Source organism: Athene cunicularia (assembly GCF_003259725.1).
Source record: "Athene cunicularia isolate RWA chromosome 1 unlocalized genomic scaffold, athCun1 chr1_part1, whole genome shotgun sequence".
NCBI lineage: Eukaryota > Metazoa > Chordata > Aves > Strigiformes > Strigidae > Athene > Athene cunicularia.
The window spans coordinates 116,789,236-116,812,062 of NW_020799091.1; the positions used below are offsets into that span (position 1 = coordinate 116,789,236).

At 38.1% G+C, this 22,827-nt stretch overlaps 1 protein-coding gene across 1 annotated transcript; it reads left to right on the forward strand.

The window, feature by feature from the left end:
- The first annotated feature begins 430 nt into the window (after window positions 1-430).
- On the forward strand, window positions 431-17,393 carry IFT57 (intraflagellar transport 57). The gene is made up of 10 exons (XM_026851321.1): window positions 431-1,270; window positions 2,348-2,466; window positions 3,375-3,465; window positions 6,702-6,770; window positions 7,310-7,432; window positions 12,092-12,163; window positions 12,752-12,883; window positions 13,809-13,871; window positions 15,678-15,744; window positions 16,961-17,393. The coding sequence occupies exons 1-10, from the start codon at window positions 1,151-1,153 to the stop codon at window positions 17,137-17,139; spliced, it is 1,035 nt and encodes a 344-aa protein (XP_026707122.1). The 5' UTR covers window positions 431-1,150; the 3' UTR covers window positions 17,140-17,393.
- The last annotated feature ends 5,434 nt before the right edge of the window (window positions 17,394-22,827 follow it).

The following is a 22,827-nucleotide window of genomic DNA, read 5'->3' on the forward strand; positions in this document are numbered from 1 at the left end:
GGGGAACTTTGGAGGAAAAGGAACTGGATGTATTGCTGTTGACAAGAGTACTGGGGGGGGTTAAGAAGAGAACAGGAAATGAGGTTACTGTGGTATAACATGGATGAGGATGATCTGGAGAAAGAGGACACATCTGTTTAGGTAACGAGGCTTCAGTAAATTTGTTCTTCCCTCCTCAAGAAAGTGCCATTCAAGTCTTCGTGCAGTCACTTGATGAAAAATTTGTTTATTTATTTAAGTTTAAAGAGGCATAATCATATGCCCAAATACAGATACCTTTCTTGGTGCTATTTGTCTAAACTCCCTTTAATGCAGAGCAATATGCACTTTTAAAGCATTTTATAATGTGTTCTAAAGTAGGTGAAAGGTAAGAGAAATCGATCCCAGCTTCCAGTGTCATGGGTAAAGGTATAAAAGCTTATATTGGGCTGTGTGCTGTATGATGTTGACAGTAGTTATAAATGACTTTTGCTAATCTAGTCAGAGGATGTTTTTCAAATTTAAATTTTGTCTTGCACTGTAAATCACTTGCCCTGTGAAAAATGTCTGAGATGTAGCAAAATCTTAGGACGTTGATGGTCAGTTATTGATGATTGTGGATCTTTGCCTTTTGATTCTTTTGAGCTTTTAGGTATTTTATGGAATGCAAGGGACATTTGAATGAATCAATTGCATAGGCTCTTAATTAGTCAGTGGTGGTATTTTATAAAGTGATGGAATGGATTCTGCATCCCTAAAATGAAATGGGAACTTATCATGATTTGAGACTGCTCAGGTAAATAAGAGGAGGAACTTGGTTTTATGTGGAAATGTTAATTTGGTGGTGTTTAACTGAAGCTGTATAATCCTGTTGGCAGGAGAGAGGAGTACCCAGTTTCCATTTGATTCCTTGGAAATCTAATGTTAATAGCTTACTCAAAGCAGGAAATGCATGAGCTGCATGTAGAAAACTTAGTCTAGTGTGTGAAACTAGACAACTTGAATTTAGTTCAGATGGATCACTCATTAAGAAAATAAACGAAACTCCTTTCTGGCCTTGCTGGTTTATAATGCTGTATGACCTTCAGGACCTCAAAATGTTTACCATTTTCTCCCCTTTTTCAACAGGCACTACTTCGCTCTGCCCACTAATCCTGGTGAGCAGTTCTTTATGTTTTGCACGCTTGCTGCTTGGCTGATCACTAAAGCGGGACATCCCTTTGAGCAGCCACAGGAATACGATGACCCCAATGCAATAATATCAAATGTGCTCTCAGAATTGCGATCGTTTGTAAGTGTTGAACATGCTGTTTTCCCAAGTGTATTTCAAGCACAGGCGTCACTTCAGAAATTACACACTTGCTCTCCTGTCTGATTATGTTCACAAGGACTGGACAGATTTTTCCTATCTATAAGTGCGTACGATGTTAATTAGTTAATTGCAAGTTTATATGGTCTGTACCAACTTGCTAATTTTTTGGCACTATGGAAATGGTCTTACAATGTTATGTATGTTTCCAATTAGTTTTGTTTCACAATCTGTAAAATGGATTAAATCGGGCTTACTTCATGGCAGTGCCACATATGTTGCTCATTTATGGTAATGATAATGTAAATAATAATTTATAAAGATTTTATCTGGGAAGCTTACACGGTGTTTGTGATCCCGTTCCTGCCGAAGTCAGTGGTATAATTCATAGTGAAGGAAGTGGTTTAGAATTGTGTTCATGTTTTTTTCATCTTTTTTTGTTAAGGAGTAAAAGGTTGCATAAACTGCCAGGAACTTTTGTGGGTTTTTTTCTATAAAAAAACCTGAAGATCAGGAAAGTATATTGACTTACAGAAAGTATGATCTTATGGGAGATCATACTTCTGATAAGATCATCTGTGGCACAGCTGTGAATGGCAATAAGAACACTATTCTCTAAAGGAGTTAAACCATAACAAATGAAGGTGTTTATTCTGCAGGATAACATTAAATAAACATAAAATATTTTATAAATAAAATCTGGAACAAACAAGGCAAGCTGGTCATTAAATCTCAGTACCTGAGTTTCTCCGTAGCTGTTCTTACCTTGCCAGCATATCACTTGTGTGCTTGACCATCTGGCTCCCTTGCAGCTTCTGATTCTTCTGTGCCCTGTAAGTGTCCTCTTATGAGGTGCTTTAAGTTCTACACTGCATCTGTTCCTTGGGTCTTCCCTTCTGTTGCCTGATTGGAGGAAAGGGGAGAATATGAATTAACGTTAGTAAAATCTTCATACACAGTGGGCACTTTGGTTTTAGTGTAAAAAAACTTGTTACCTCCATGAGAGGAAACTTGAATTGATGAGTAGTCATTAGTAAACAGCATATCTCTCTATTTTAGGGAAGGCCTGTGGATTTTCCTCCCTCAAAATTAAAGGCAGGTTATGGAGAGCAAGTGTGCTATGTTCTTGATTGTTTAGCGGAAGAAGCCTTGAAATACACTGACTTTAGGTGGAAAAGGTATAGTATACTTCTAAGCATCCTTCTTTATGAGTTGTTTTCCAGCAAACAAATGTAAGTTGCAATTGTAAAGACCAAACATAGTACTGACTGAAAATGTATTACTTGATGTTTCACAAGATGCAAAATTCAACTAGACTTGAAGCAGTGGGACCAATTAATTCCTAATGCAATTTCACACAATTTAGTCTGTTACCAGCACAGATTAATTTGGACCATTATGACTATGACTGGTGACCTTTTTTTTTGGTCATTTTCCTATGCATAACTGTTTGTTAATCTGACAGTTGAGTTGAAACATTTAATGTCCTTTTAGAGCCTATCAATCAATAGCTAAATTATTGACCTCTTCAGTTGGAGGTGTGCACAGTATGCGATCATGTTGCAAATAGGCTCCAGTATTTTGAGTATTTAATCCAAAGGAAATTTTAGGAGAAATTAGATGACAGATAATTTCAAGTATATGAACATTACTTATAAAATGTTCTTTATTCCTTTCCTCTGATAGTTTTTGAAATGGATATAGCAAAGTAATTTCTACCTTGGAAATATTTTACCGTTACTTCTGTTTAGTACAGAAATTCCACTGTAAGCTGAAAGTAAGTCTCTGGTGACTTGCACTTGAATTTTAAGAGGTTAGACTAAAAGAGAAAACAAATCCAAATTTACTCCCCAGGTGTACTGTACTTCTTGGCATAATAACTAATCCTTGCTTTTAAGACAGTCCAAGGTACACAAAGACTTTTATGGCTGAGTGTTAATTTTGTTTAAATGTGTGAGACACTAATTGCTGTCCAGTCATGTTCCACAGCATCCATACTTCTAATGAAATTCTTTGTTTTGCTTAGGAGCAATTTACAGAGAGACTTTGATTTACTATGTTTAAAAGCTCTTTGAACTAATTTCAGGCCAGCATATCCAACAGAAGAGCTAGAAGAAGAAGAAATAACAGAAGATGATGCAGAATTAACACTTAATAAACTGGAAGAGGATGTTGTGGTAGGTTTACCTGACTTGTTTTGATTATATTAGTATTGGTCAGCTATGAGGAAATTTTCACTCACTGCTCATTTTGTTTGGCTTTGTTTTAGAAGTCTTTTCTGTTAGCTGTTCAGTTGCCCTTTTTTCCTGCATCTCCATTCCTGCCTAGTCAGCTTCCCTGTCGAGTTTTTTGTTTCCTTTCAGATAAGGTCTTTAACTCTTCGGTACAGCGCATATAGAGCATATGTTCATATGTGAATTTATAGTTAAAGTGAAGAGGAATCTGACATTGCACAGATTCAGGATTGTTTGTTTTCTATCGATACAAGCTGTTGATCTTAAATGAAACTTCAATCTCTGTTTACAGAATTGGGTAATATTTGGTTAAATTCTGCCCAGCACTTTAATTAATAGAGTGCTCACTCAGATTTCACTGCAAATAGGAAACAGTAACTTTGGTACTGAGTTGGTCTGAAGATTTGGGAACAGAGTAGATGGAAAAGAACAAATGGAAACAAATTATTTGTTTAAAAACACCAACAAAGACCTAAGTAAAGTTGTAGAATTGCTTCTGTGGACAAAGGTCACGGCAGCTCATTGCTGTATAGTCCATGAAGGGAATGCCCATCATCTGACTGCAGAATAAGGCTTTCTGTGTGCTTTGAAATACCTTTTACCAACAACATGGCAATCTTTGAGGATCAGCTGTTTTATTTATTTCTGATTTTTAACTATAACAATTACAGTGAAGTTGTCATGTCTATGAAACAGTCTGTGAAATTCACCTGTAAGTTCGAATATGCTTTTAGGACTTACTGATGGATAGATGTTGAACAGAAGTTGTTTCTTGTTGATTGACTTTCTCAGAAGATTCTTTTTATGAGAGTTGGAATCTCACTGTAAACTGGTAGCATAATGGGATCCCAAGACATTGTCATTTTCACGGGCCTCTGTCACTCTCCTCGAAGTGAGTCTTTACTGCTGACTTAAACAAGATTTTTCTGGAGAGGGAAGTTAGCTGAAGACAAAGCGAAAATCACAAAAAGTTAGTTTGTCATCTGATTTCTCCAAAAGCTGTTGATTCTGTGCAAAATAAGTGTAGATCAAAATATTGAAAGCTGTGAGCCTGGAAGTGTTCACTTGCAGCGTCAGTAAATTACTTGAGGAGAACAATTTTCTGGAGTGTTAAGGCCCAGCAATACTTGATGAAAAGTGCCACAACTATGCCATTTTTATGTACACATTTTTCAAGTGCTTGGGAGAAGTTAAAGGTCATAAAAGTTAGAAATAGAGTGTCAGTAATGTTATCATACGGTTCTGATTTTAGTCCCAATTTATATGCCACAATAGTTGACAGTAATCTAACAGTTGAAGAGTTTGCTTCTATTCTTCCTCTTCTCACAGTTTTCCTAAGTACTGTGATATTTTTCTCATTTTTATTAGCCAAGAAAAATTCCAAACTTATATTCTTAAATATCATGCAAAATGCAGATACTGTGATGCGGATGTCTGGTTGCATTTTTGTCATCTTTGAAGTCTCCACAGAAAAAGTCTTGAGTAATTCTGAGAAGAATAAGAGACATTCTATAGTGCATGTTTGACCAGACTCAGAAATGTAAGCTGTTGGCTAAAAGCTTTAAATATGAAAACAGTCAGTTGTCTGCTCTTTTCTATGTCTTGTTAAGGTCTAAGCTGTTTAAATTGGGAAGTGGGGACGAAACAGTTAACTAAAATACAGTTGAAACCCTTCAAAGAACCTCTGGATTCGCTCTCAGGTAGTATCTTAGGCCATGATTTTCACAACTGACATGTTCTATTAGCTTTTCTGAATTTGTGTGTTAATAAAACCATTGAGCTAGGTTTATACCAAGTGGACAATCACTTTTTAGAGCCCCTAATGTTTCTACAGGGATTAATTATATGCTGATGTAAATTTTTTTCCACAGTGCATTGTTGCTGCCAATATATTGCTATGTCCTGGATGTATTAGCTGTATCCATAATTAAATTTAGCAGTATTTGCAGTAGTTAAATGGTAACAATGAGGTTCATTGATTGTTCTGGTTTTGATTTTTCTGAATAAAATTGATGAGGCTGACAGAGACAAGCCTAAGTTCTGTAAATCTTGGAGAATTGGGTAGCCAACAGTAGCCATTGCGGCTGGGTGTGCAAGGAGATCTGCACAGTTTGGATTCTCAGTTCTGATAACTACTCGTTGTTATGGTAGAGTTGTAATATGTTCTTGTAAGTGCTGCACAAATATGTATTGTCCATTTAGCAAAAGACAATCCCAATCTAGTCACGATTAATTCTTGCAAGTATTCAGGGAACTGGGGCCAAACAAGCCAGAATAAAATAAAGTGGTTCCTGTTAGTTAAAAACTAGGTAAGGTAGAGAAATAAGATCTCAGATTTTCATAACTGAGTCTTGAAGGGTTCTACACCAAGACCAAGGCAGCTTTCATGATTTGTCTAGAAAGGAGGTGGATGATGAAATTTTACTTTGGTGGAAAAGATGGCTATCAGAAGAGCTACAGAAGGACAAGGTGTATAAGCAAGAAATGCATGGGTGATAAAATGGCAGGTGAGAATCAGTATAGATAAATGGAGCGTAATGCACAGAAAAAGCATCTTTGACTTTAATTATCCTGTAATGGGCTCTGAGCTGATCATGGTCACTGAGGAATGCAACTTTGAGACAATAATAGAGAATTCTCTAAAAACGTCAGCCCAGTGTGTAGCATTGTGGGCAAGAAAACAAAACAATTTGAATTGTATCATTCTGTGCCCTTAAAATGTGTCATCATTTGCAACTCCAAATGTGTAGTACAAACAACATCTTGAAAACTACATTCAGGTCTTGTGGTTTGTTTTTTATTTTGGTTTGGGTTTATTTTTAATGCAAAGCTTTAGGGAGTACAGAAGAAATTACAATTACCATACAACTATTGATAATGGCTCATTTGATGTGAGAGGGCTTAGGTTTTGGGGCTTTTTTCATTTGTTGGTGTAGTTTTTAAATACTGTGGCACCCTGAGGAAAATGTGGGGTAGCTTTAATCTCTCAGCTTGTCCCAGATATTGTGTCTCCTCATAAGATTTTAAATACACACAGTCTCCACTATCAAATTCTCCATGTCTTGTTTTGTCCAGAAATACGGAATTTAATACTCCTTGTCCTGTGTGCCTGCAAAATAAAATTATGGAGAAAGATTGTGCAGTACTTACTGAGGTCTTACTTTGCAACTTTCCTTAAGGAAGAAGAGTCAGACAATGAAGAAAATTTTATTGACCTGAATGTTCTGAAGGCACAAATGTACAGATCAGTAAGTTGTTACCCATCAGTCCTCTCTTGAGACATTTTTACATCTGTACCAGCAATTTATTTCTGTTGGATTTAAGTCTGAAAATCCTTGTATAGTCTAAACTTCTAAAAACCATTCCAACTGAAATGAATCAGCTTATATTAAAAGAAAAATATGCAGACAGTTTCTAAACTGATATCACTGCAAGGTTGCTGGAAACATTTGCAAGAAATTTTTGCAGAGACTTTTAGAGAAACGTGGTGTTAGTGTCGTGATTATATTTTAATTCCGCCCCTGCTATTTCTGGAATGTATTATAATTTCCAATTATATACATTTAATTATTTTCAATTTTAAATATGGTGAGAAGATCTATTTATTTTAATTCATAATCTTTATGAATTCAGAGAAAGCCATTAAAGAAATCTGTAGTCTAGATCATTCTGGACGTAAATGTTTTTTCTAATACGAACACTGTAAGCCATTGTAACATGATTTCTAACAGTTTTTACTGTGCATAACGATGGCATTTCCTATATAAACTCTGTGATTTTTACACAGGACATGAATGACACTGCAAAGCAAGAAGAGATTTTACAGTCCACAACAGATGCAGCAGAGTGGAATCTTGAAGTGGAACGTGTGCTTCCACAGCTGAAAGTTACGGTCAGGACTGACAATAAGGTATGCAAAAATGGATTTGCTTGTGTACATATGGTGATTAAAGTGTGATTTCAATCGATGTTGTTTACTTTTTTTTTTACAATTTACAATTTTTTTCTTTCGTCTTGCCTAGAACTGTGAATAACGGGATCTCCAGTGCTATCTTGTCTGAACCTTTGTCACTTTGACCCTAGAAGTAATAATTTTCAGTAGGGATTTTCCAATATTGTATAAGAATAATTTTTCTGTTACTTACAGGACACCTTATTACAATATATTTATTACCATACATTTATGTGGTAGAAAGATAGACAGGTAGAAACTTCTTAAATTGTTAAACTATTCTAATGTATTCACACTTCTGAAAAATTATCCCCTCAGTTTAGCAGCTATTAAAACAGCTTCCTGGAAGAGAGCTGATGAACTTACCTTTCAGCTGTTCCCTCTGTCAACAACATGAAAGGCTGATTGTATGGAATTCATCTTGCTGAACTTTACATGTCAATAAAGTAGGTCTGTATCTCTGATCTAGTCATCATGTGCTCTCCTTATGTTTAGCAAAAAGAAGTATTTTTTGACTGGTTTTACTTACCTGTCCAGATAACTGCCTCAAGATGAAATTCATAATTTCTTTAGAAATGTATATTTCTCTCCATAATCTATTTCAATGAGTCTAGCAGCTTAGAAGTAGACATCTGTCTTTGACAAGTCCAGACCTAAACCTATTCCTGGCATTGCCATAAGCATTCTTTCTAGGAGCTTGTATCAGTGTGGTATTGAAATTGCTCATTTGCAGTGACCCAGCTAGTTGGGGTGTGGAGCAATCTGCAGCAGTGATACAGAATTCAGTGAAAGATAACTGTCTTACCAAAAATAGGCTAAACTCTCAACTATCTGCTCAATTGCTTGCCTGTCTTGCACTATACTGCATTCTTCTGTGTGAAGAACTGCCTGGTTTGAGCCACCTTTCTGTGATCCTCAGCAAGCCCATCTGTTACAAAGAACATGATACTTGATTCTCACAGTAAGAAATCAAAACTTCATGAAGACACACATGGAAAATTAAAGTCACTGTAGGAACTGAGGTTTACTAGCTTCCAGTTTAACGCACCATCTCTTGGCTTTAAGGTATATGTCAAAATGAACATAAAACCAGGATTTTTCTTTTTCTATCTTCTGTGCTTTCATGCTTTCAGAAATAACTGGAGGGAAGTGTTCAGGCTCTTTTCATTCTAGACTAAAAGTGTCATATATTATGTTTCCTCAGCTGTGCATGTAAATGTAGTGCCCGGAGAGAGTTAAAGGTATAATCAATGGCATTAGAAACCAGAACTTTATAAAGTCCTGTCAGGGGTTGTAGGGGTGTGTGTGTGTTTGTGTGTTTGTTATTGGTTTTATTTAAAGTCCAACGTTTGGCAAATTGTGAACAATTGTTACCAGACCAACAAAAGATCTTGAGTCTGCTGCAAACATAAAACCCAACATAAGCACATTTTCTCTACTAGCCTTTGTTTCATTCCGGAAGAGAATAGTGGGCAGCAGCACAGTTGTAGCAGGGGGTGAACCTCATGGGCTGAACAGCTGTTGGAGATGCTCGGCTGTGCAACTGATGAAAATGCCTGTGATTGAAGGGTGGCACATATTTAAGTGTGCAGCTGGTTTAAGCCAGGATTTGGTTTGTCCTTGTACATTATCAGTGACTGTTATCCTCCAGGAGCTCTGGGATTGGGAATTCTTCTTGCTTGGGTGCTGCAGCCCAGACCCATGTGCCTGGGAACCCGCACAGACACACAAAGGACCCCGACATGGCCAGCTACACAACCTGCTGTAGACAAGGCCCTGTCTTCAACAGCACTTGTAGGACTCCCATAAAATATAAGTATAGACAATCCCATCCTCCTCTTCAGCTAATTAAGATTGATGTTCAGTAGTGAAAGCACACCCACCCTTCTCTAGATTCACAAGCACATGCACATTCATGGATCCCTCAACTATCAGCATAGTCCTTCTGTTTGTCCGATCCCACTGATGAGGGTTAAAGGTTAAAACAAAAAGAAGTATTTCACAGGACAAGGTCTTGGGAGGAGTTAATGGGCTCAAAGATGTAGAGCCTTGAAAAAACAAAGAAATAAAACCAGATGAAACCTTGGTCATGTGCTCAGGGATACAATAAAGAAAGACCAAGATGTGTCCTTTAGATGAATTTAGCTCATTATAATGTGAAAACGACACCTCCTGATGAGAAGAAGCATCCTACTCAGAAAAGACCCCCACCCTTTGAGTTGCTTAGGATAATAAAAAGACACTGTAACTTCATCATCACTGTGTGATGATAACCAATGAGGAACAAACTGATAAGAAACTAACCAATGATGATTGCATTAAACATGTCTTTGTGTGGTTTGAAGTGTATAAATATGCCACTTGCCTATGTGTGGTGTGCTCGCTTTATGGAATTACTGCCTAGCACCCATCTCTGTGCAGGTATGGATTAAACAAGTATCTCAACTGTGTGTTTTCCAGCTCATTGCACACCAGGTAAAAAAAAAAAACCAGATTTTGGGACAACACCCCTGCCTGGATCCTGGGCCCTCTGAACTGTTTCGCTGCTCTTCTACTTGCTGGTAGTCCAGCTTGATGCTTGCCAGCAAGCAGATGCACATGCTCATGTGCTTGTCTTAAGGGAAATCTTCATTTGTAGGTCCCCCTCAATACCAGCATCTACCCTCTGTGGACCTCATACCTAGGCCTGGATCTAGGGACTACTACTCGACAGCTAGTTCAGTTTTAAGTCCGCTATTGAATTTTACACGTGGGCAGCAGGTTTAAGGAAGATGCAAACACTTCGCTGTCCCCAAGCCCCTCGCTTGCTTTAATCACACCAGTCCTTCCCAGTAGCTGGATTTTGGGATGCGGGCCAATCCTGCCTTGGTGGCTAAGACCCTCACCTGCTCCTGTGGCTGGCATTGAGACCCCCGCCCTCTGGCTGCAGACACGACAGACCTGGGACATGCGCAGCCCTGCTCTGATTCTGGTTGCTGGCCCCCTATCCCCTCTCACCAGCAGCTGGCACTTAGTCCTTGCAGCCCTCCTACGTGCATGGGATAGAGAGTGAGATTGCACAGAGGGCTAATTAAAAGAGAATTTATTAAGAAGATAGGACAGACTGCAGTGATCAGGCACAGGGCTCAGACGAGTGGACTGACTGGCAAGTGTTACCTGTGACCATCCCCTCTTATACCCTCTGTTCTCCACTTTGTTCCTCCCCAGTCCCCTTTCCCTGCATGTTGCTTCATCTGTCGCATAATTGCACCAACTCTCCTCCCAAATACCCAGACCCTCTAGATTTGTGTTCTTGTCAGTTGCAAGGGCCACTTCTCTGAAGTAATGCTTGCAGTTTCTTGATAGTCCATCAGTTAGTGTGACTGAGGGGCTTTGTTTCTTGTCTTCCTCCTTTGTTTCTTGTCTTCCTCTCTCTTAGTGTTTGTCTGACAGGTCTGTGTCTCCACAGGTTTTATTTCCTCCCCCTTTTCCTTATCATCCCATTTTAACAAGGTCCTTGATCAGATAATTGTAGTGATACAAACATTCTCACACTCTACATGCCCTTACCCATTAGTGTTACTGGCCAGGTGCGTTTCTTGTTACTGCCTCTATTATTGTTTGTCGGTCAGTTTTGTGCCCCTCTGTGTTTTGCTTAGCATCTTTTTGATAAGGTCCTTGGTCAGATAATCTTACTGAAGGAAATGCTGTCATCTTCCACATATCCTTAAAGTACCTATTTTACAAGAAAGTCTTCTACAGTTTGATTTCAAGCGATAAAGATTTATCAACATCACTCTTTTTTAACACCTAGACCAGCACAATGCCAAGAGCTTAAAAATCTTAGAAATACTTTTTAGAATGTTCAGAAACAATACTGAAATAGCAGTAATTCTGCAGTACTGCTACTCTTCTTTATTTTGAACTCACAGTATCTGCAGCTGTGCTTTGTGTCTGGGAGATATAAAAAGTTTGCACTGATAAAGAAAACAATTGTGATGGAAGCTTGGGAACTGGAATTGATTTCTAAGTAAAAGATGTCTACCTATCAACACCTTAAAACAGCACCTTTTCTCATCCCCCATGCCTGAATCCATGTATGTTTCCTATGGCCTAGAAGCTGCAAATAATTTTTCCCCTTCTAATTTTGTCCCACTATCAAAAACAAGTTTAGGTATTTCTGCCTCTTTGATTTCCTTCTGTTCTTCTGATAATAGTAAGGGCTAAGTAGAGGGGAAGATCTGATAGTCTGAAACTGGTAGGTGTTGGGCATTTGAAGGGCTCTTTTTGTCTAAGAATAAGCTGAGCTACTGCAGCTATAATCAGTATTTTCAGTATTTGTACCCAGAGTGGTTTCTAGCAGAAATAGTTCCATGAAGATCCGACTCTAAAAAAGCCTAGTTACTATGGTATTGCTGAGGATGTCACTGTTTGTTTATGGATTGGAGTGTCACATGTAATGTTCAGGAGATTTATAAATTGTGTCACTTCAAGCAAGTGCCTCTGGATATGAACATGGCAGTGGCAGAATGATACATAGTAATAGCATAATAGCCTTGCATACCAGCCTTTGTTTAGTAACCAGAGAAAGATAAAAGTTGTACTTACCTATGTTTTGTTTTGTGGCATCTTTTTTAGGATTGGAGGATTCATGTAGATCAAATGCATCAGCATAAGGATGGAATTGAATCTTCTTTGAAAGAAACTCGGGTATGTCTTGTATGTGCAGAATATTTCACTGATCTGTCAGCATCTTTATTTTCTCTTTGATATACGTTAAGAATTAAATTGAGGGTTTTCATTTTATTTGTGATAATGCTGTAAAACTATAAAGGGAAATGTACAATAATGATGATCAGGGACAGTGGGACTGGCAAAATATCTTGTGGGAAAGCGTTGTATATGTGAGTATTAACAGGGATATTAGTGTTCATTAATGTATGCATTACTGTAAGTACATCCTGACTACAGAGGACAAAATAGACTAATACAGTAATACAACATGAAAATAAGTGCTGACAAAAACCCCAAAACCACTGTCAAATGCTGACACTGTCATTTGTAATTGGGGGGGGGGGGGGGGGAGTGATGGAAGCAGTAAAGCTTGAAATATGTGTTTTGGAGGTGGGCAAGCCAGAAAACATTAGTAATAACTTTTTTGTTGACTAAACACAGCATTTCTGTACTATTTTTGTTCCTCACTTGTAGGCTTCCATACCCTTTCTTAATTACAACCCTATTTTAATACTGTGCGCGTACTATCTGTATACTGTCAACCCACAGAATATGATTTTCTAGGGTTACCTTGACAAACTCCATAATGAAATCAGCAGAACACTGGAAAAGATCAATAGCAGGGAAAAGTACATCAACAATCAGTTGGAGCACTTGGTTCAAGAGTACCGTTCAGCACAAGCCTTGCTGAGTGAGGTAACGCAGTGATCTTTTGTCGTTGCCTTCTCTAGTATTAACTTGCTATTAAGTGAGGGTGAAGGCAAAGTCTTGGAGGAGTGATCTGTGAATTCTGCTGTTGGATATAAAGCAGGGGAAATGTTGATTGGCTGTCAAATTATATAGTTTTTAAGCTAAACTAGCAATTTTTATTCAGCTATTCTACAGGGGAAAGTAAATGGGTTGTGCCTGAATATTATGTAAATCTGTTGCCAATTTTCAGCAGTTAGTAAATTGCTAGTTCTGCTTTCCCTGTAAAGTTCACACATCTGTGATGAGTGGAAAAACTACAGTCTCAGTCCAGCACTTATCTCATATATTGATTACTCGTGCTAATGTGCACAAAGCACTCTGATTACTTCTTTGCTTCATTTAGTTTTTATGCCAATAGAGTGCTGTTTGAGAAGCTTTTTGATCCCTTAGTTAGTAGGCCTGTATGAGCTGCCATTTGGCTAGCCCTCCTCTTTGTGGGTGTGATGTTAAAATAAGGCTAACAGTATTTGACCGTTGTGCTTTCTTGTTGCCTTACTGTTAAACTTTAAGAAACTTCAAGATGATAATTTACTGTTGATGAAGTATTCTGGGTTTCAAGATTCAGTTCTGGCAAATTTCTTTTATGTTTATTTCCTCATGTAAATGACTAGAAGACATACTTCTTATTCTGTATGTATTAGGGCTGTTACAATTTTAAAAACTGCTTTAAATTTTTGAATGAAAGTCATTACAGGGGCTGATGTTTCAAGCCTGTCCTCATACGCATAGTGCTGTAAACATCATTGGGACTCTGTGGGAGATTGTCTGGAGTTGGGATATGTGAGAGAAAGCTTTGGTGTTCTCTCTGAACTATCTGCATACATCTCTTAAGCTTTGTCATTACAGCAAAAAAAAAAAAGTTTCTTTCCAGGCTAAAGAGAAGTACCAGGAGGGAAGTGGAGGAGTAACTGAAAGGACTAGAATGCTTTCTGAGGTAAAACACATCTTCACATAATTTCTTTTGCTTATTTTAAAACAATCTTCAGAGAGTTGGAATTTAGTGTTTGTGTTTTTTTGAACCCAGTTCTTTATGATATTTTTCTCCTGTTAAAGATTCATCTCTTTGTTTAGTGGAGGCAATCTAGTCCAGTCCATAAACTTTAAACCCAGGCTGCCATTGATTTTCAACTTGTGAATTTTGGGCAAACTATTGTGAGTTCTTAATTTCCCCAGTTTGTAAAAGAGAGTGAATGTTCTGTGGTTTAGAATTATTGAGGATTAATCATGTTCATAAATTCTTTGGAAAAAGAAAAGCTTTAGTGAAAATTAACAATTTGAAATGTTCATCTTCCAAGCACTTAAAACAGTAACTTTTCCATACCAGTCAAATTATCTTAATAGCTAAAACTGGTTTTCTGTTGTTTGTTGTTTTTTTTTTTTTCTTTTAAATCAGTTCTCTGACAAATTTAAAGAAAAATCCCCAGACTCCTCTGCTCCAACGTGCTGAGTGTTTCTTGGCATTTCATTTAGAATTACTGCCTGTTTCTAAATATTTCAACCCTTTGTCCAATTCAGAAATTGTTTGTTTTAATGACTCTGTTGTTTAGGTTTGAAAAACCCACTTCACTTATTAGACGATAAAGTGTCTGGAATAGTCACATAAAACGGATCACACTATAAGAATGTGCTGGAAATTGTAAAACAAGTTTGAGATGTTTTAGAATAGAATAGAGTAGTTCAGTTGGAAGGGACCTACAACAATTATCTAGTCCAACTGCAGTAGGTAATACAGTAGTTTTAACGAGAGTTTTCTAGCAAAGATTTCTGAGTGTATGGATTCCACAGAATTAGAGCTTCTTACTATTCCACTCCCAAGGAAGTCAGTTTGAAAAAAGGGAGTATCTTACGATCACTTCAGAATTATAATGTGTTTGTGCTCTGTAAGTTATTAACTGATTAATAATGGTGAATATGTTACTGGTTGGCAGCCTTCAAACTATGTAGATGCAGCAGTGCTTATCTGAGATAAACTAGACACATTGGATGTTACTGCTGATCTTGCAAGCATGCAATCAAATCTCAGCCCACTTGGCAATACCAATACCACTGTAGGTGTGCAATAAAATGCAGTGATTTTTTCTTCTTTGTTACTGAAAAGGCTTATTGAAACTTTAATGAAGGATTATTTTTATATCATAGGCAAAAATACTGAATTATTACCTAGACTGTGCCATAGAATCATATATTTGTTTTTTCTTCTTTGCCTGCAAAGGCAAACTGGTGGATAGACAGCCAGTGCTAAAGTGCACTTTCATTCTTCATGCGTGCATTTTACATATCCTGTACCTCTGCCTGCACCAGCAGGCTTGACTGGTGCACCTTTTTTTGCTGCAGTCCTGTTTCTTGGGTTTCCACTGTAACCTGCTGAAGTCCTGATGCTTCCAGAAGGGCAGGTGGCATGGTCATTTGGTGAATCTTGGTCTGCAGGGATACTGCTTCCTATCTTCCACCCATCATTATACAGCAACACTCACACCATGTTTTTTATTGGTTTGGGATGCGCAGATTCTCAGTATCACCATGCTGTTTGGCCAACTTGTTACTCTTTTGGCTGTAATTTTTGCATTCATTATTTAAAGTTAAATTACAATTTTCTTAATGTTTGAAAAAAATTGTTGCTCCCTATAAAAATTAGTTCATTTTTTTTAACTAATGCTGTTACTCAGCAGAATTTTTTTTTTAAATTTTTTTAACTTGACATTCATCTGGTTTAATTAAGAAAAAAAATATCTATTTTAAGATTACAGAAGCATTAGAAAGAGTAAAGCAGGAAACGGAAGAGAGAGGAAGCAGTATGACTGACGGTGGTAAGTATGTTTTTGCCTCAAATCAAACACCTGTTTTCTCAGTGACAGGTACATAATTTGTCTTTTATTAAAGAAAAATAAAGACCAGAATGAGTGACTGGTCTAAAATATCAATATTAAAATTGTTAAAAGTGTCTGAGGAAGTCAGGAGTCTAAACATCTTCGAAAATGTTACCCAAGTCAGCAGAAGGTAAAGATTCCAGGATTTCCTCCTTCAGTAAATTATTTGTAAAAATTGAGGAGAAGAAAGGGGGTTTATCTCTGCTTTGAATAGTTATCAGCTCACTGGAAGAAATTCCCACATTACAGGTTCAGGGTCCTTTACACTGAAATCGTTACTGGCAGTAGCTCTTAGATTCCCTGACTAAGGCTGCCTGGAGTTAGTGAGAAAATGCATTTTGCTGTTTTGATGTTTGGACTTTTTTAATCTTTACCTATTTAAAGTAGTTTGTCTCAGACTCATGATTTGGTTTTTGAGTTTTTTGCTGATAAATGCATTTTGTTGCAAATGTATAAGGAGTATGAATGCAGAAATAAATTGATGCATGTTACAGTGGGGCTAAATATGCATGCTGTATTCATGTTTAACTGTAACCATTACAGATAGTTTACTTTAGTAGTCGTGTTACTGTTTAAGGAAATTTTGTGCACCCTTGCTTCACTGTGAAGGAGCTACTCACCTGCTTCGTGACACCTTTTCTGTATGATAGTACGGCCAAGGGTCAGGATGAAATCTAGAGCCCAGAATTATAAGGAGCAATATGATGCAGCAGCATCCCTAGTGTGATATTGGTGGGAAGGATTGGGATGTGAGGGATTAGAAACAAAGTATGGAGCACAAAACATTTTAATAGCTTTTCACAGGTAACATCACCTCCTGCTGAAGGTGTCTTCAGTTCTCTACCAAACCCCAAGTCAGGTATCGAGATGAGGCTTTCAGCTGAACAAAACACATCATTGACAAACCTACCTTAATGTTGATGCACATCTTTATGCAGATTTTAGATGTCAAGAAGACAGCAAAATTGTCATCACCTGTTTCTATCTTTAAAGTGTCTTGTATGTTAAAAATGATGCATCAGTACAATCATGTCTTTCGAGTAGAAATGCCCTTTTGTTCATTCAACTCTTCAATTTTAAGGAGTGAATTATAAAAAATAATGCTTTTGTGTTAAGTAGCTGACAGAGTTGCACTGTTTATCTTTGTTTTGAACAGCTCCTCTAGTGAAGATTAAACAGGCCTTAACAAAACTAAAGCAAGAAACCGTTCAGATGGACATACAGATTGGTGTAATGGAACACACGTTACTCCAGTCGGAGCTGAAAGAGAAATCCAATATGACTAGAGATATGCATGCAACAGTCATTCCAGAAGCCGCAGTAGATGCCTATTAAAACTTTTCGGAGCTGACTTGGTTTGCCCAAAATAGTTTTCTACCGCTTGCTTTTTTGTTAGTTTAGAGGTTTCCTTTTTGTTGGAGGAGGCGGACATTCTTTTTTCTTGTTTCCTTTATAACAAGATGCTTGTCATGCACTTTTAAGAGGTAACACGCACACTTTGGACTGAACATGGAGCCACATTTAGTTTTGTGCTGTAAAGATTTACTGCAGATGCCTTCAAAATATACTAATAAATTCTTATTAATGAACGTGTCTATACTTCATTGGAGAATGTTATATAGTGTGAAAGTCTATGGAATGATACTGACAGCCTATAATCTTGATATTCTATAGTGCTGAAAGAAAATTGCTTGCAAAGGACTTGAAAGGAGTTTCAAGTGTCTGTTATTGCCATTTACATACATTTAGTTTAAAGTATTTAACTGATGATATTGAAATAATGAAGCATTACCCTTTCTAAAATGCTGGGTCAAAACTGATACCAGCTGCAAGTAAATTGCTTTGAAGTTTATGAAATAAACAACAAACTAATGTTTCAGTAATAGTGGCACGCTTCTAGGGCAGCCCTGTACAAATTTGTGAAAGGACAACCACCCTATTCCTCACTCTTTTTTTTTTTTTTTTTTTTTTTTTTTTTTGAGAGGTCCTCTAGACGGACCAGTATGGATGTTTTCTGTAATTATTTTTACTTTTACATTGCCTCTAACAGAAGCAATGATAACAAAATCTGTATAAAACCAAAGAATGTGGGAACTACTGTTTGGAAATTACTGTTTTCTAATTGTTTTTCCCATGTGTCATGTTTCAGAATCACTTTGTATTAGCATTGGGTCAAGTGCTCTTTCATTTACAGTATGTAGTATTGCTCTGTGGACATAACTGGGATTCTTTTTTTCTGTTCTTGTGTCAGAACACCTAGCTTTGATCTCTGTTAAGGAAAAATGTTGCCAAATCTAGTTGTGTAATACAGAATGAGATGAAAAATGTTGGAGGAAGGGGTTGGAAATGTAATGGCAACTGGGAGCTCCCTTTGTCATAGTAAATGTGTAGGTAGAGAGTAATTCTAGTCATTATTGGTAATGAAGGAGTATGGAACAAAGAAATACCTTGTTAAAGTACTAGTACATCCTTTTGGTTACCATTGTTCATTAGCCATGGACAATATCAGTACAAGACCAGTGATATTAAAATCCTCCCCTAACTTCTGTAGGCAATTCTATTCATCTTACAATTAATTTCCCTCACTTAAAGGTGGGCAGTATTTTGCAGAATCAGTGGATCAGTTCTGTGTCTGAAAGCCAAGACACTTGACACAGTCAGTACCATGAGACAGTTTCTTAACTTTGTTGTGCTTCAGTATTTCATTTGCCAAAAAGAAAAAGTGCTAAACCCATCAGATTTTAATAAGTGAAAAGCTGTATGTGAATGTCAACCATTATAATTTACCTGTGCAAGCAACTGCTGAAAATCCCTATGAATCACATTGGAAATCAGTTTCCAACTTCTTTTGCTGCCTACCTGTATCCTCCCACATACAGCTTAAATTAGAAAAGTTATTATTCATGTTCCCTTTGTTAGGTGGTGTTGCTACTGCATATTTACTTTAACAGTGGGTTTACTTCAGCTTAAGATAAAGCAATCCCCTTCTGCATTGCCTGCAAAGCAGCTCACTGACGCTTTTGGATTGCAAATGTTGTGCTGTATAAATGGTGTTTATGTAAATACTTTCCAAAAAGCCCTCCTCCTTCATGCTATATAACAAACACAATTAATCAAAAACCTTCCCTTATGAATTGAGCCTCTTATTCTATTAGAAGTGAATCTGTTGAGACAAGCATGGCCAAAAACCCTCTAATGTAGAAAAATCTCCAGAAGAAAAGCTAGCCTCCTTTATGCCAAAGTAATTCTAAAATAGCGTGCTAATTATATGTAATTAATCAACATTACTTTCACGGTATTGTCTGAAACTGCATTAATCTAAGCAGGACGCTTCCGTTGTCTCGAGAGTGATACGTGGCCCTTAATTGTCATCAAGCAAAGAATGGCATTTGCCCATTTCAACAGTGAAATCACTTGACCCTGCTTTGAAAGCAGTCTTACTGATCCAGCAAGCGGCCACACCACCCTTCTTTAAAAGCGTGAGAAGAGCAATGAGGTCTGTCACGAGCAGCCTGAAAGGCTGTTCTAAAAAAGCAATTATCTGTGTAATTATTCTACTGCTGGATCAGTGCAGGAAGCAGAAGCCACATTAAATCACTTGATTCACATTATTTCACACACCGCTCATTATCTGATGCAATGTCGGAACTGAAGATGAACAAAATGAAGGTGTCCCTAAGTAGGATACACATGAAGCTGTGCTGTGTGATAAAACTGTGTCTCTTCTAAAGAACATTTGGGGCAGGAGGGCTCTTCATAGGAGTTAACTTTTATATACAGCTCTCCTCTTCCAAGGTATCTTCACATTTTCAGTCCTCTGAACTACATCAGCATGGAGGCACCTTGTCACTGTTACATGTCACCTAGAAGCCAGGTGGAACCTAGCTGCAGACAGAGGGGCAAACAAGGAGTTTCATCTTCTGAGTCTGGTCAGAGAAGGAGATGGGTTTTGTCCTTGCTGTGAGGACTGCAATAGTTAGGTTTCATGTGTGACCCCAGGGAGAGGTGAGACTTGGCTCTTGGAAACACATGGCTGAGGAAGGCTTATCAGTAGCCAGCCTACTCGCCTGCATGTACTCCCAAAAGCTCCAGAAGAGGAACACTAGCAACATACTACTTCTTAGGGTTTCTGAAGCTCTGAAATCCCTCTGAACCTCATAATACGACTCAATGCCTTACTCTCCTGGGCTATCTTATCTCTAGGCCAGGAAGCAAAGGGTGCAAGTGCTCTCCTAGGAGCTAGAAGTAGCCTTAGTGCTTGGTATGCTATTAGAGGTGCTGTTTGCAGGCAGGCCATTCAGGTTGTTTTGAAAGTGATGTTACATGCATTACTGTCTTTAATAAATACACTATTCCAATGCCCATTATCTTCTAATGTCAGCACACAGCATGATTTGCTGAATATTTTGTGCTGTTCTGGTAAAAAGTGCAAAGTAAGGGCTGGATTTTTACCTCTTAATCCAATTAATCCCATAGAGAACCTTCTGTGGAGGTAGTGACTTCATATTGAAATTGCAAGAGTTGAATAGTGGCTTTCAATCATATGCCAAGAATTCAGTAATGACACAAGTTAATCATCTGCGCTTGCATCAGTGAATGCTGTGCAGGAAGGTGAACCAGGTCACGTGAATTTGGGAAACCACTAACTGTTACAAACTACTTCCAGATCCCCGTCAAAATACTCTCACTCTTTTCTGATGGCATTAAAGGCCTTTCCCTCTTACTCCACCCGACAGAGAGGAACTTTGTGTTGGTTTAAGCCCTGCCAGGACTGGAGACCATGTTGCCATTGTCCCTCCCCAATCCTTGGACACAAGTAGGGCACAAACCCCGGGTTAAAATAAGAAGACATTTAATACAACAGTGTAATAAACAATCTGAACAACAACAGTAGCAATGATAACAACAATAAACAGCAATAACAGTGAACAAGACAAAAGATATACAGAGAAATATCGCAATGGTTACAGACAGCCGGCCGTGTGCTCCCCATCACCAAAGCCACAAAGGAAAAAGTTCCCACGCTCCTGCGCCCAGACCTGACGTCAGCATGGTATGAATAACCTGGCTGGAGATCCCTTCCCCCTCTCTGCTGGGGAAACCTAACTCTATCCTAGCTGAACCAGGACAAACTTCAAGGATCCTAGCTGAACCAGGACAAACTTCAAGGAGAATTCTTTCTCGAAAAGGAAAACAAATGCCAACCTACTATTAAACATTGCCACTCTTTTTGGCATATAGCTCTGCCGTGCACTATGACATACAAAAAAGTCACTGTATTGCTAATTGTAAGTTACAATAAGAGCAATTAAGTCATCTCTGTGTGACCTATAATAAATACTAGGCATAAATGAAGAGCCTGTATGTGAACACATCCAGTTTCTGAGCTCTTTGAATTTTGCATCCAAATTTTGCAGCCTGGGCTTCTCTCCAAGTTTGGCAAATGTTAATTAAAAAAAAAGGAGAAATTAGTGCGATGCTGTTTCTTTTCACACCGGCTCTGAGCCCACTCCTTGAATGTCAATGCTGCAGTGTGCCTCCACAAGGCAGCGGCATGTGTGTGCGCACACACGGTGCGCGTAGTCCTGCCTGTCCTTGGGCTGAAAGCAGCAGTAGGCTTCGGCGGCATAACAGTGTGCCTGTGAGTATCCTGTCCCACATCCTCCGGCAGCACGGCTTTCCACTTTCACGTTGATGCATTAATGTTTCAGGAAAGGGCTGGGTGTTTTCTGACAAAGGCTTGAATTAAAACTTGGGAAAAGCCTGGCCTATGACATCAGTACCTGTGAACTTAAATAAACAGAGAATAAGAGCACCAGCTTTTCTGCATGAATACTGTTCATAGGTGGGGAGTTTCCACAGGAGGCTGCAGGATTGCAAAAGTTATTTTTGTCTGCCATTTCCTCCTCTCAATGTATTTCTCCCTTCAACAAACACCATGACCAGGGCTTTCTCAGGTATTAGCTAATACTTAGCTATTATTGCTCCAGGGCTTGGTGTTGCTGGAAATGTTTGTCTTTCAGCTTCCATAGTAACAGCCCTACCGTTTTGCAAGCAATTATTCCCAGAAAATGCTGGTATGAGCAGGGTTGAGAGCTTTTTATTGGGAATACATAACAATTTGGATAATGCTAGTCTTTCACTTATTGGCTAGGTTTACTCTGTTCTTTTTCACTCCTGGTCTTAAATTAATTAAGAGTGGGTGTATCTCGGAACTCCATCCCAGAAGTGGCTGAGACATGCTAGTCAGTGACAGGTCTTAGCTACCTGTTGTAAAAATCCACAAAGATGAACATTTTAAGGTCAGAAGTACAGAATAATTATTTCTAGTAACATTCCTCTCCATGACTCACTAACTGCAATTGTTCATTCAAAATATTCTCCTGTTTCTGTGGCTTTCAAAGAATGTCAGTATTTCAGATGACATCTTAGTGTTACTTAGTAGTAACATGAAGAATTAAACTGTGGGTTGTAAGCATCCCCTAGTCCAAAAGTTTCCCGTCCCTCTTCTAGTTTTACAACTGAAGTTTCCCACTGTATCTTGGGAGAGGGGCTTTTGTAAGGTTTTCGAGAGTTCTCTCTATCCTCTCAGCATTGCTGGTCCATGACCATTTAAAGTTCTTTCAAAGAATCAATTTGGGAAAGAATATAAGCCAGTAATCAGACCAAGGGAGCCAGGCCATTTGTGAAATTTTGCCAAAAATATAGTGCCAAAAAGTGGTGCAGAAGGTTTCAAGAGGTTTGACAGCATCTGTTGATCATTGTTTCCTTTGTTACAGGAAATGCACAAGTTCCCAGTATAATGGCAGGAGGAATTTCTGCCGAGTTTGACAAATTCTATCAAACAACAGTAAAAACAATGCAAACTGTGATCTTCAGAGTGTCATTCGTTAATTTAGTACTAATCTGTCTAGCAGCCATTTCATTACAGCCTTCTGGAGACTGCCCATATTATAAGCTCAAGTAAGACATACCTGAAGATTTTTATCACCTTCAGCTGTATCATACTGGCAATAAAGGAAA

Excerpts from the sequence above, each read along its gene's own strand:
- IFT57 (XM_026851321.1), top strand. The coding sequence starts at position 1,151 with ATGTTTTGCACGCTTGCTGCTTGGCTGATCACTAAAGCGGGACATCCC. Across the intron at positions 2,467-3,374 it reads ACTGACTTTAGGTGGAAAAG|GCCAGCATATCCAACAGAAG; the intron begins GTATAGTATACT and ends AACTAATTTCAG. Across the intron at positions 3,466-6,701 it reads AACTGGAAGAGGATGTTGTG|GAAGAAGAGTCAGACAATGA; the intron begins GTAGGTTTACCT and ends ACTTTCCTTAAG.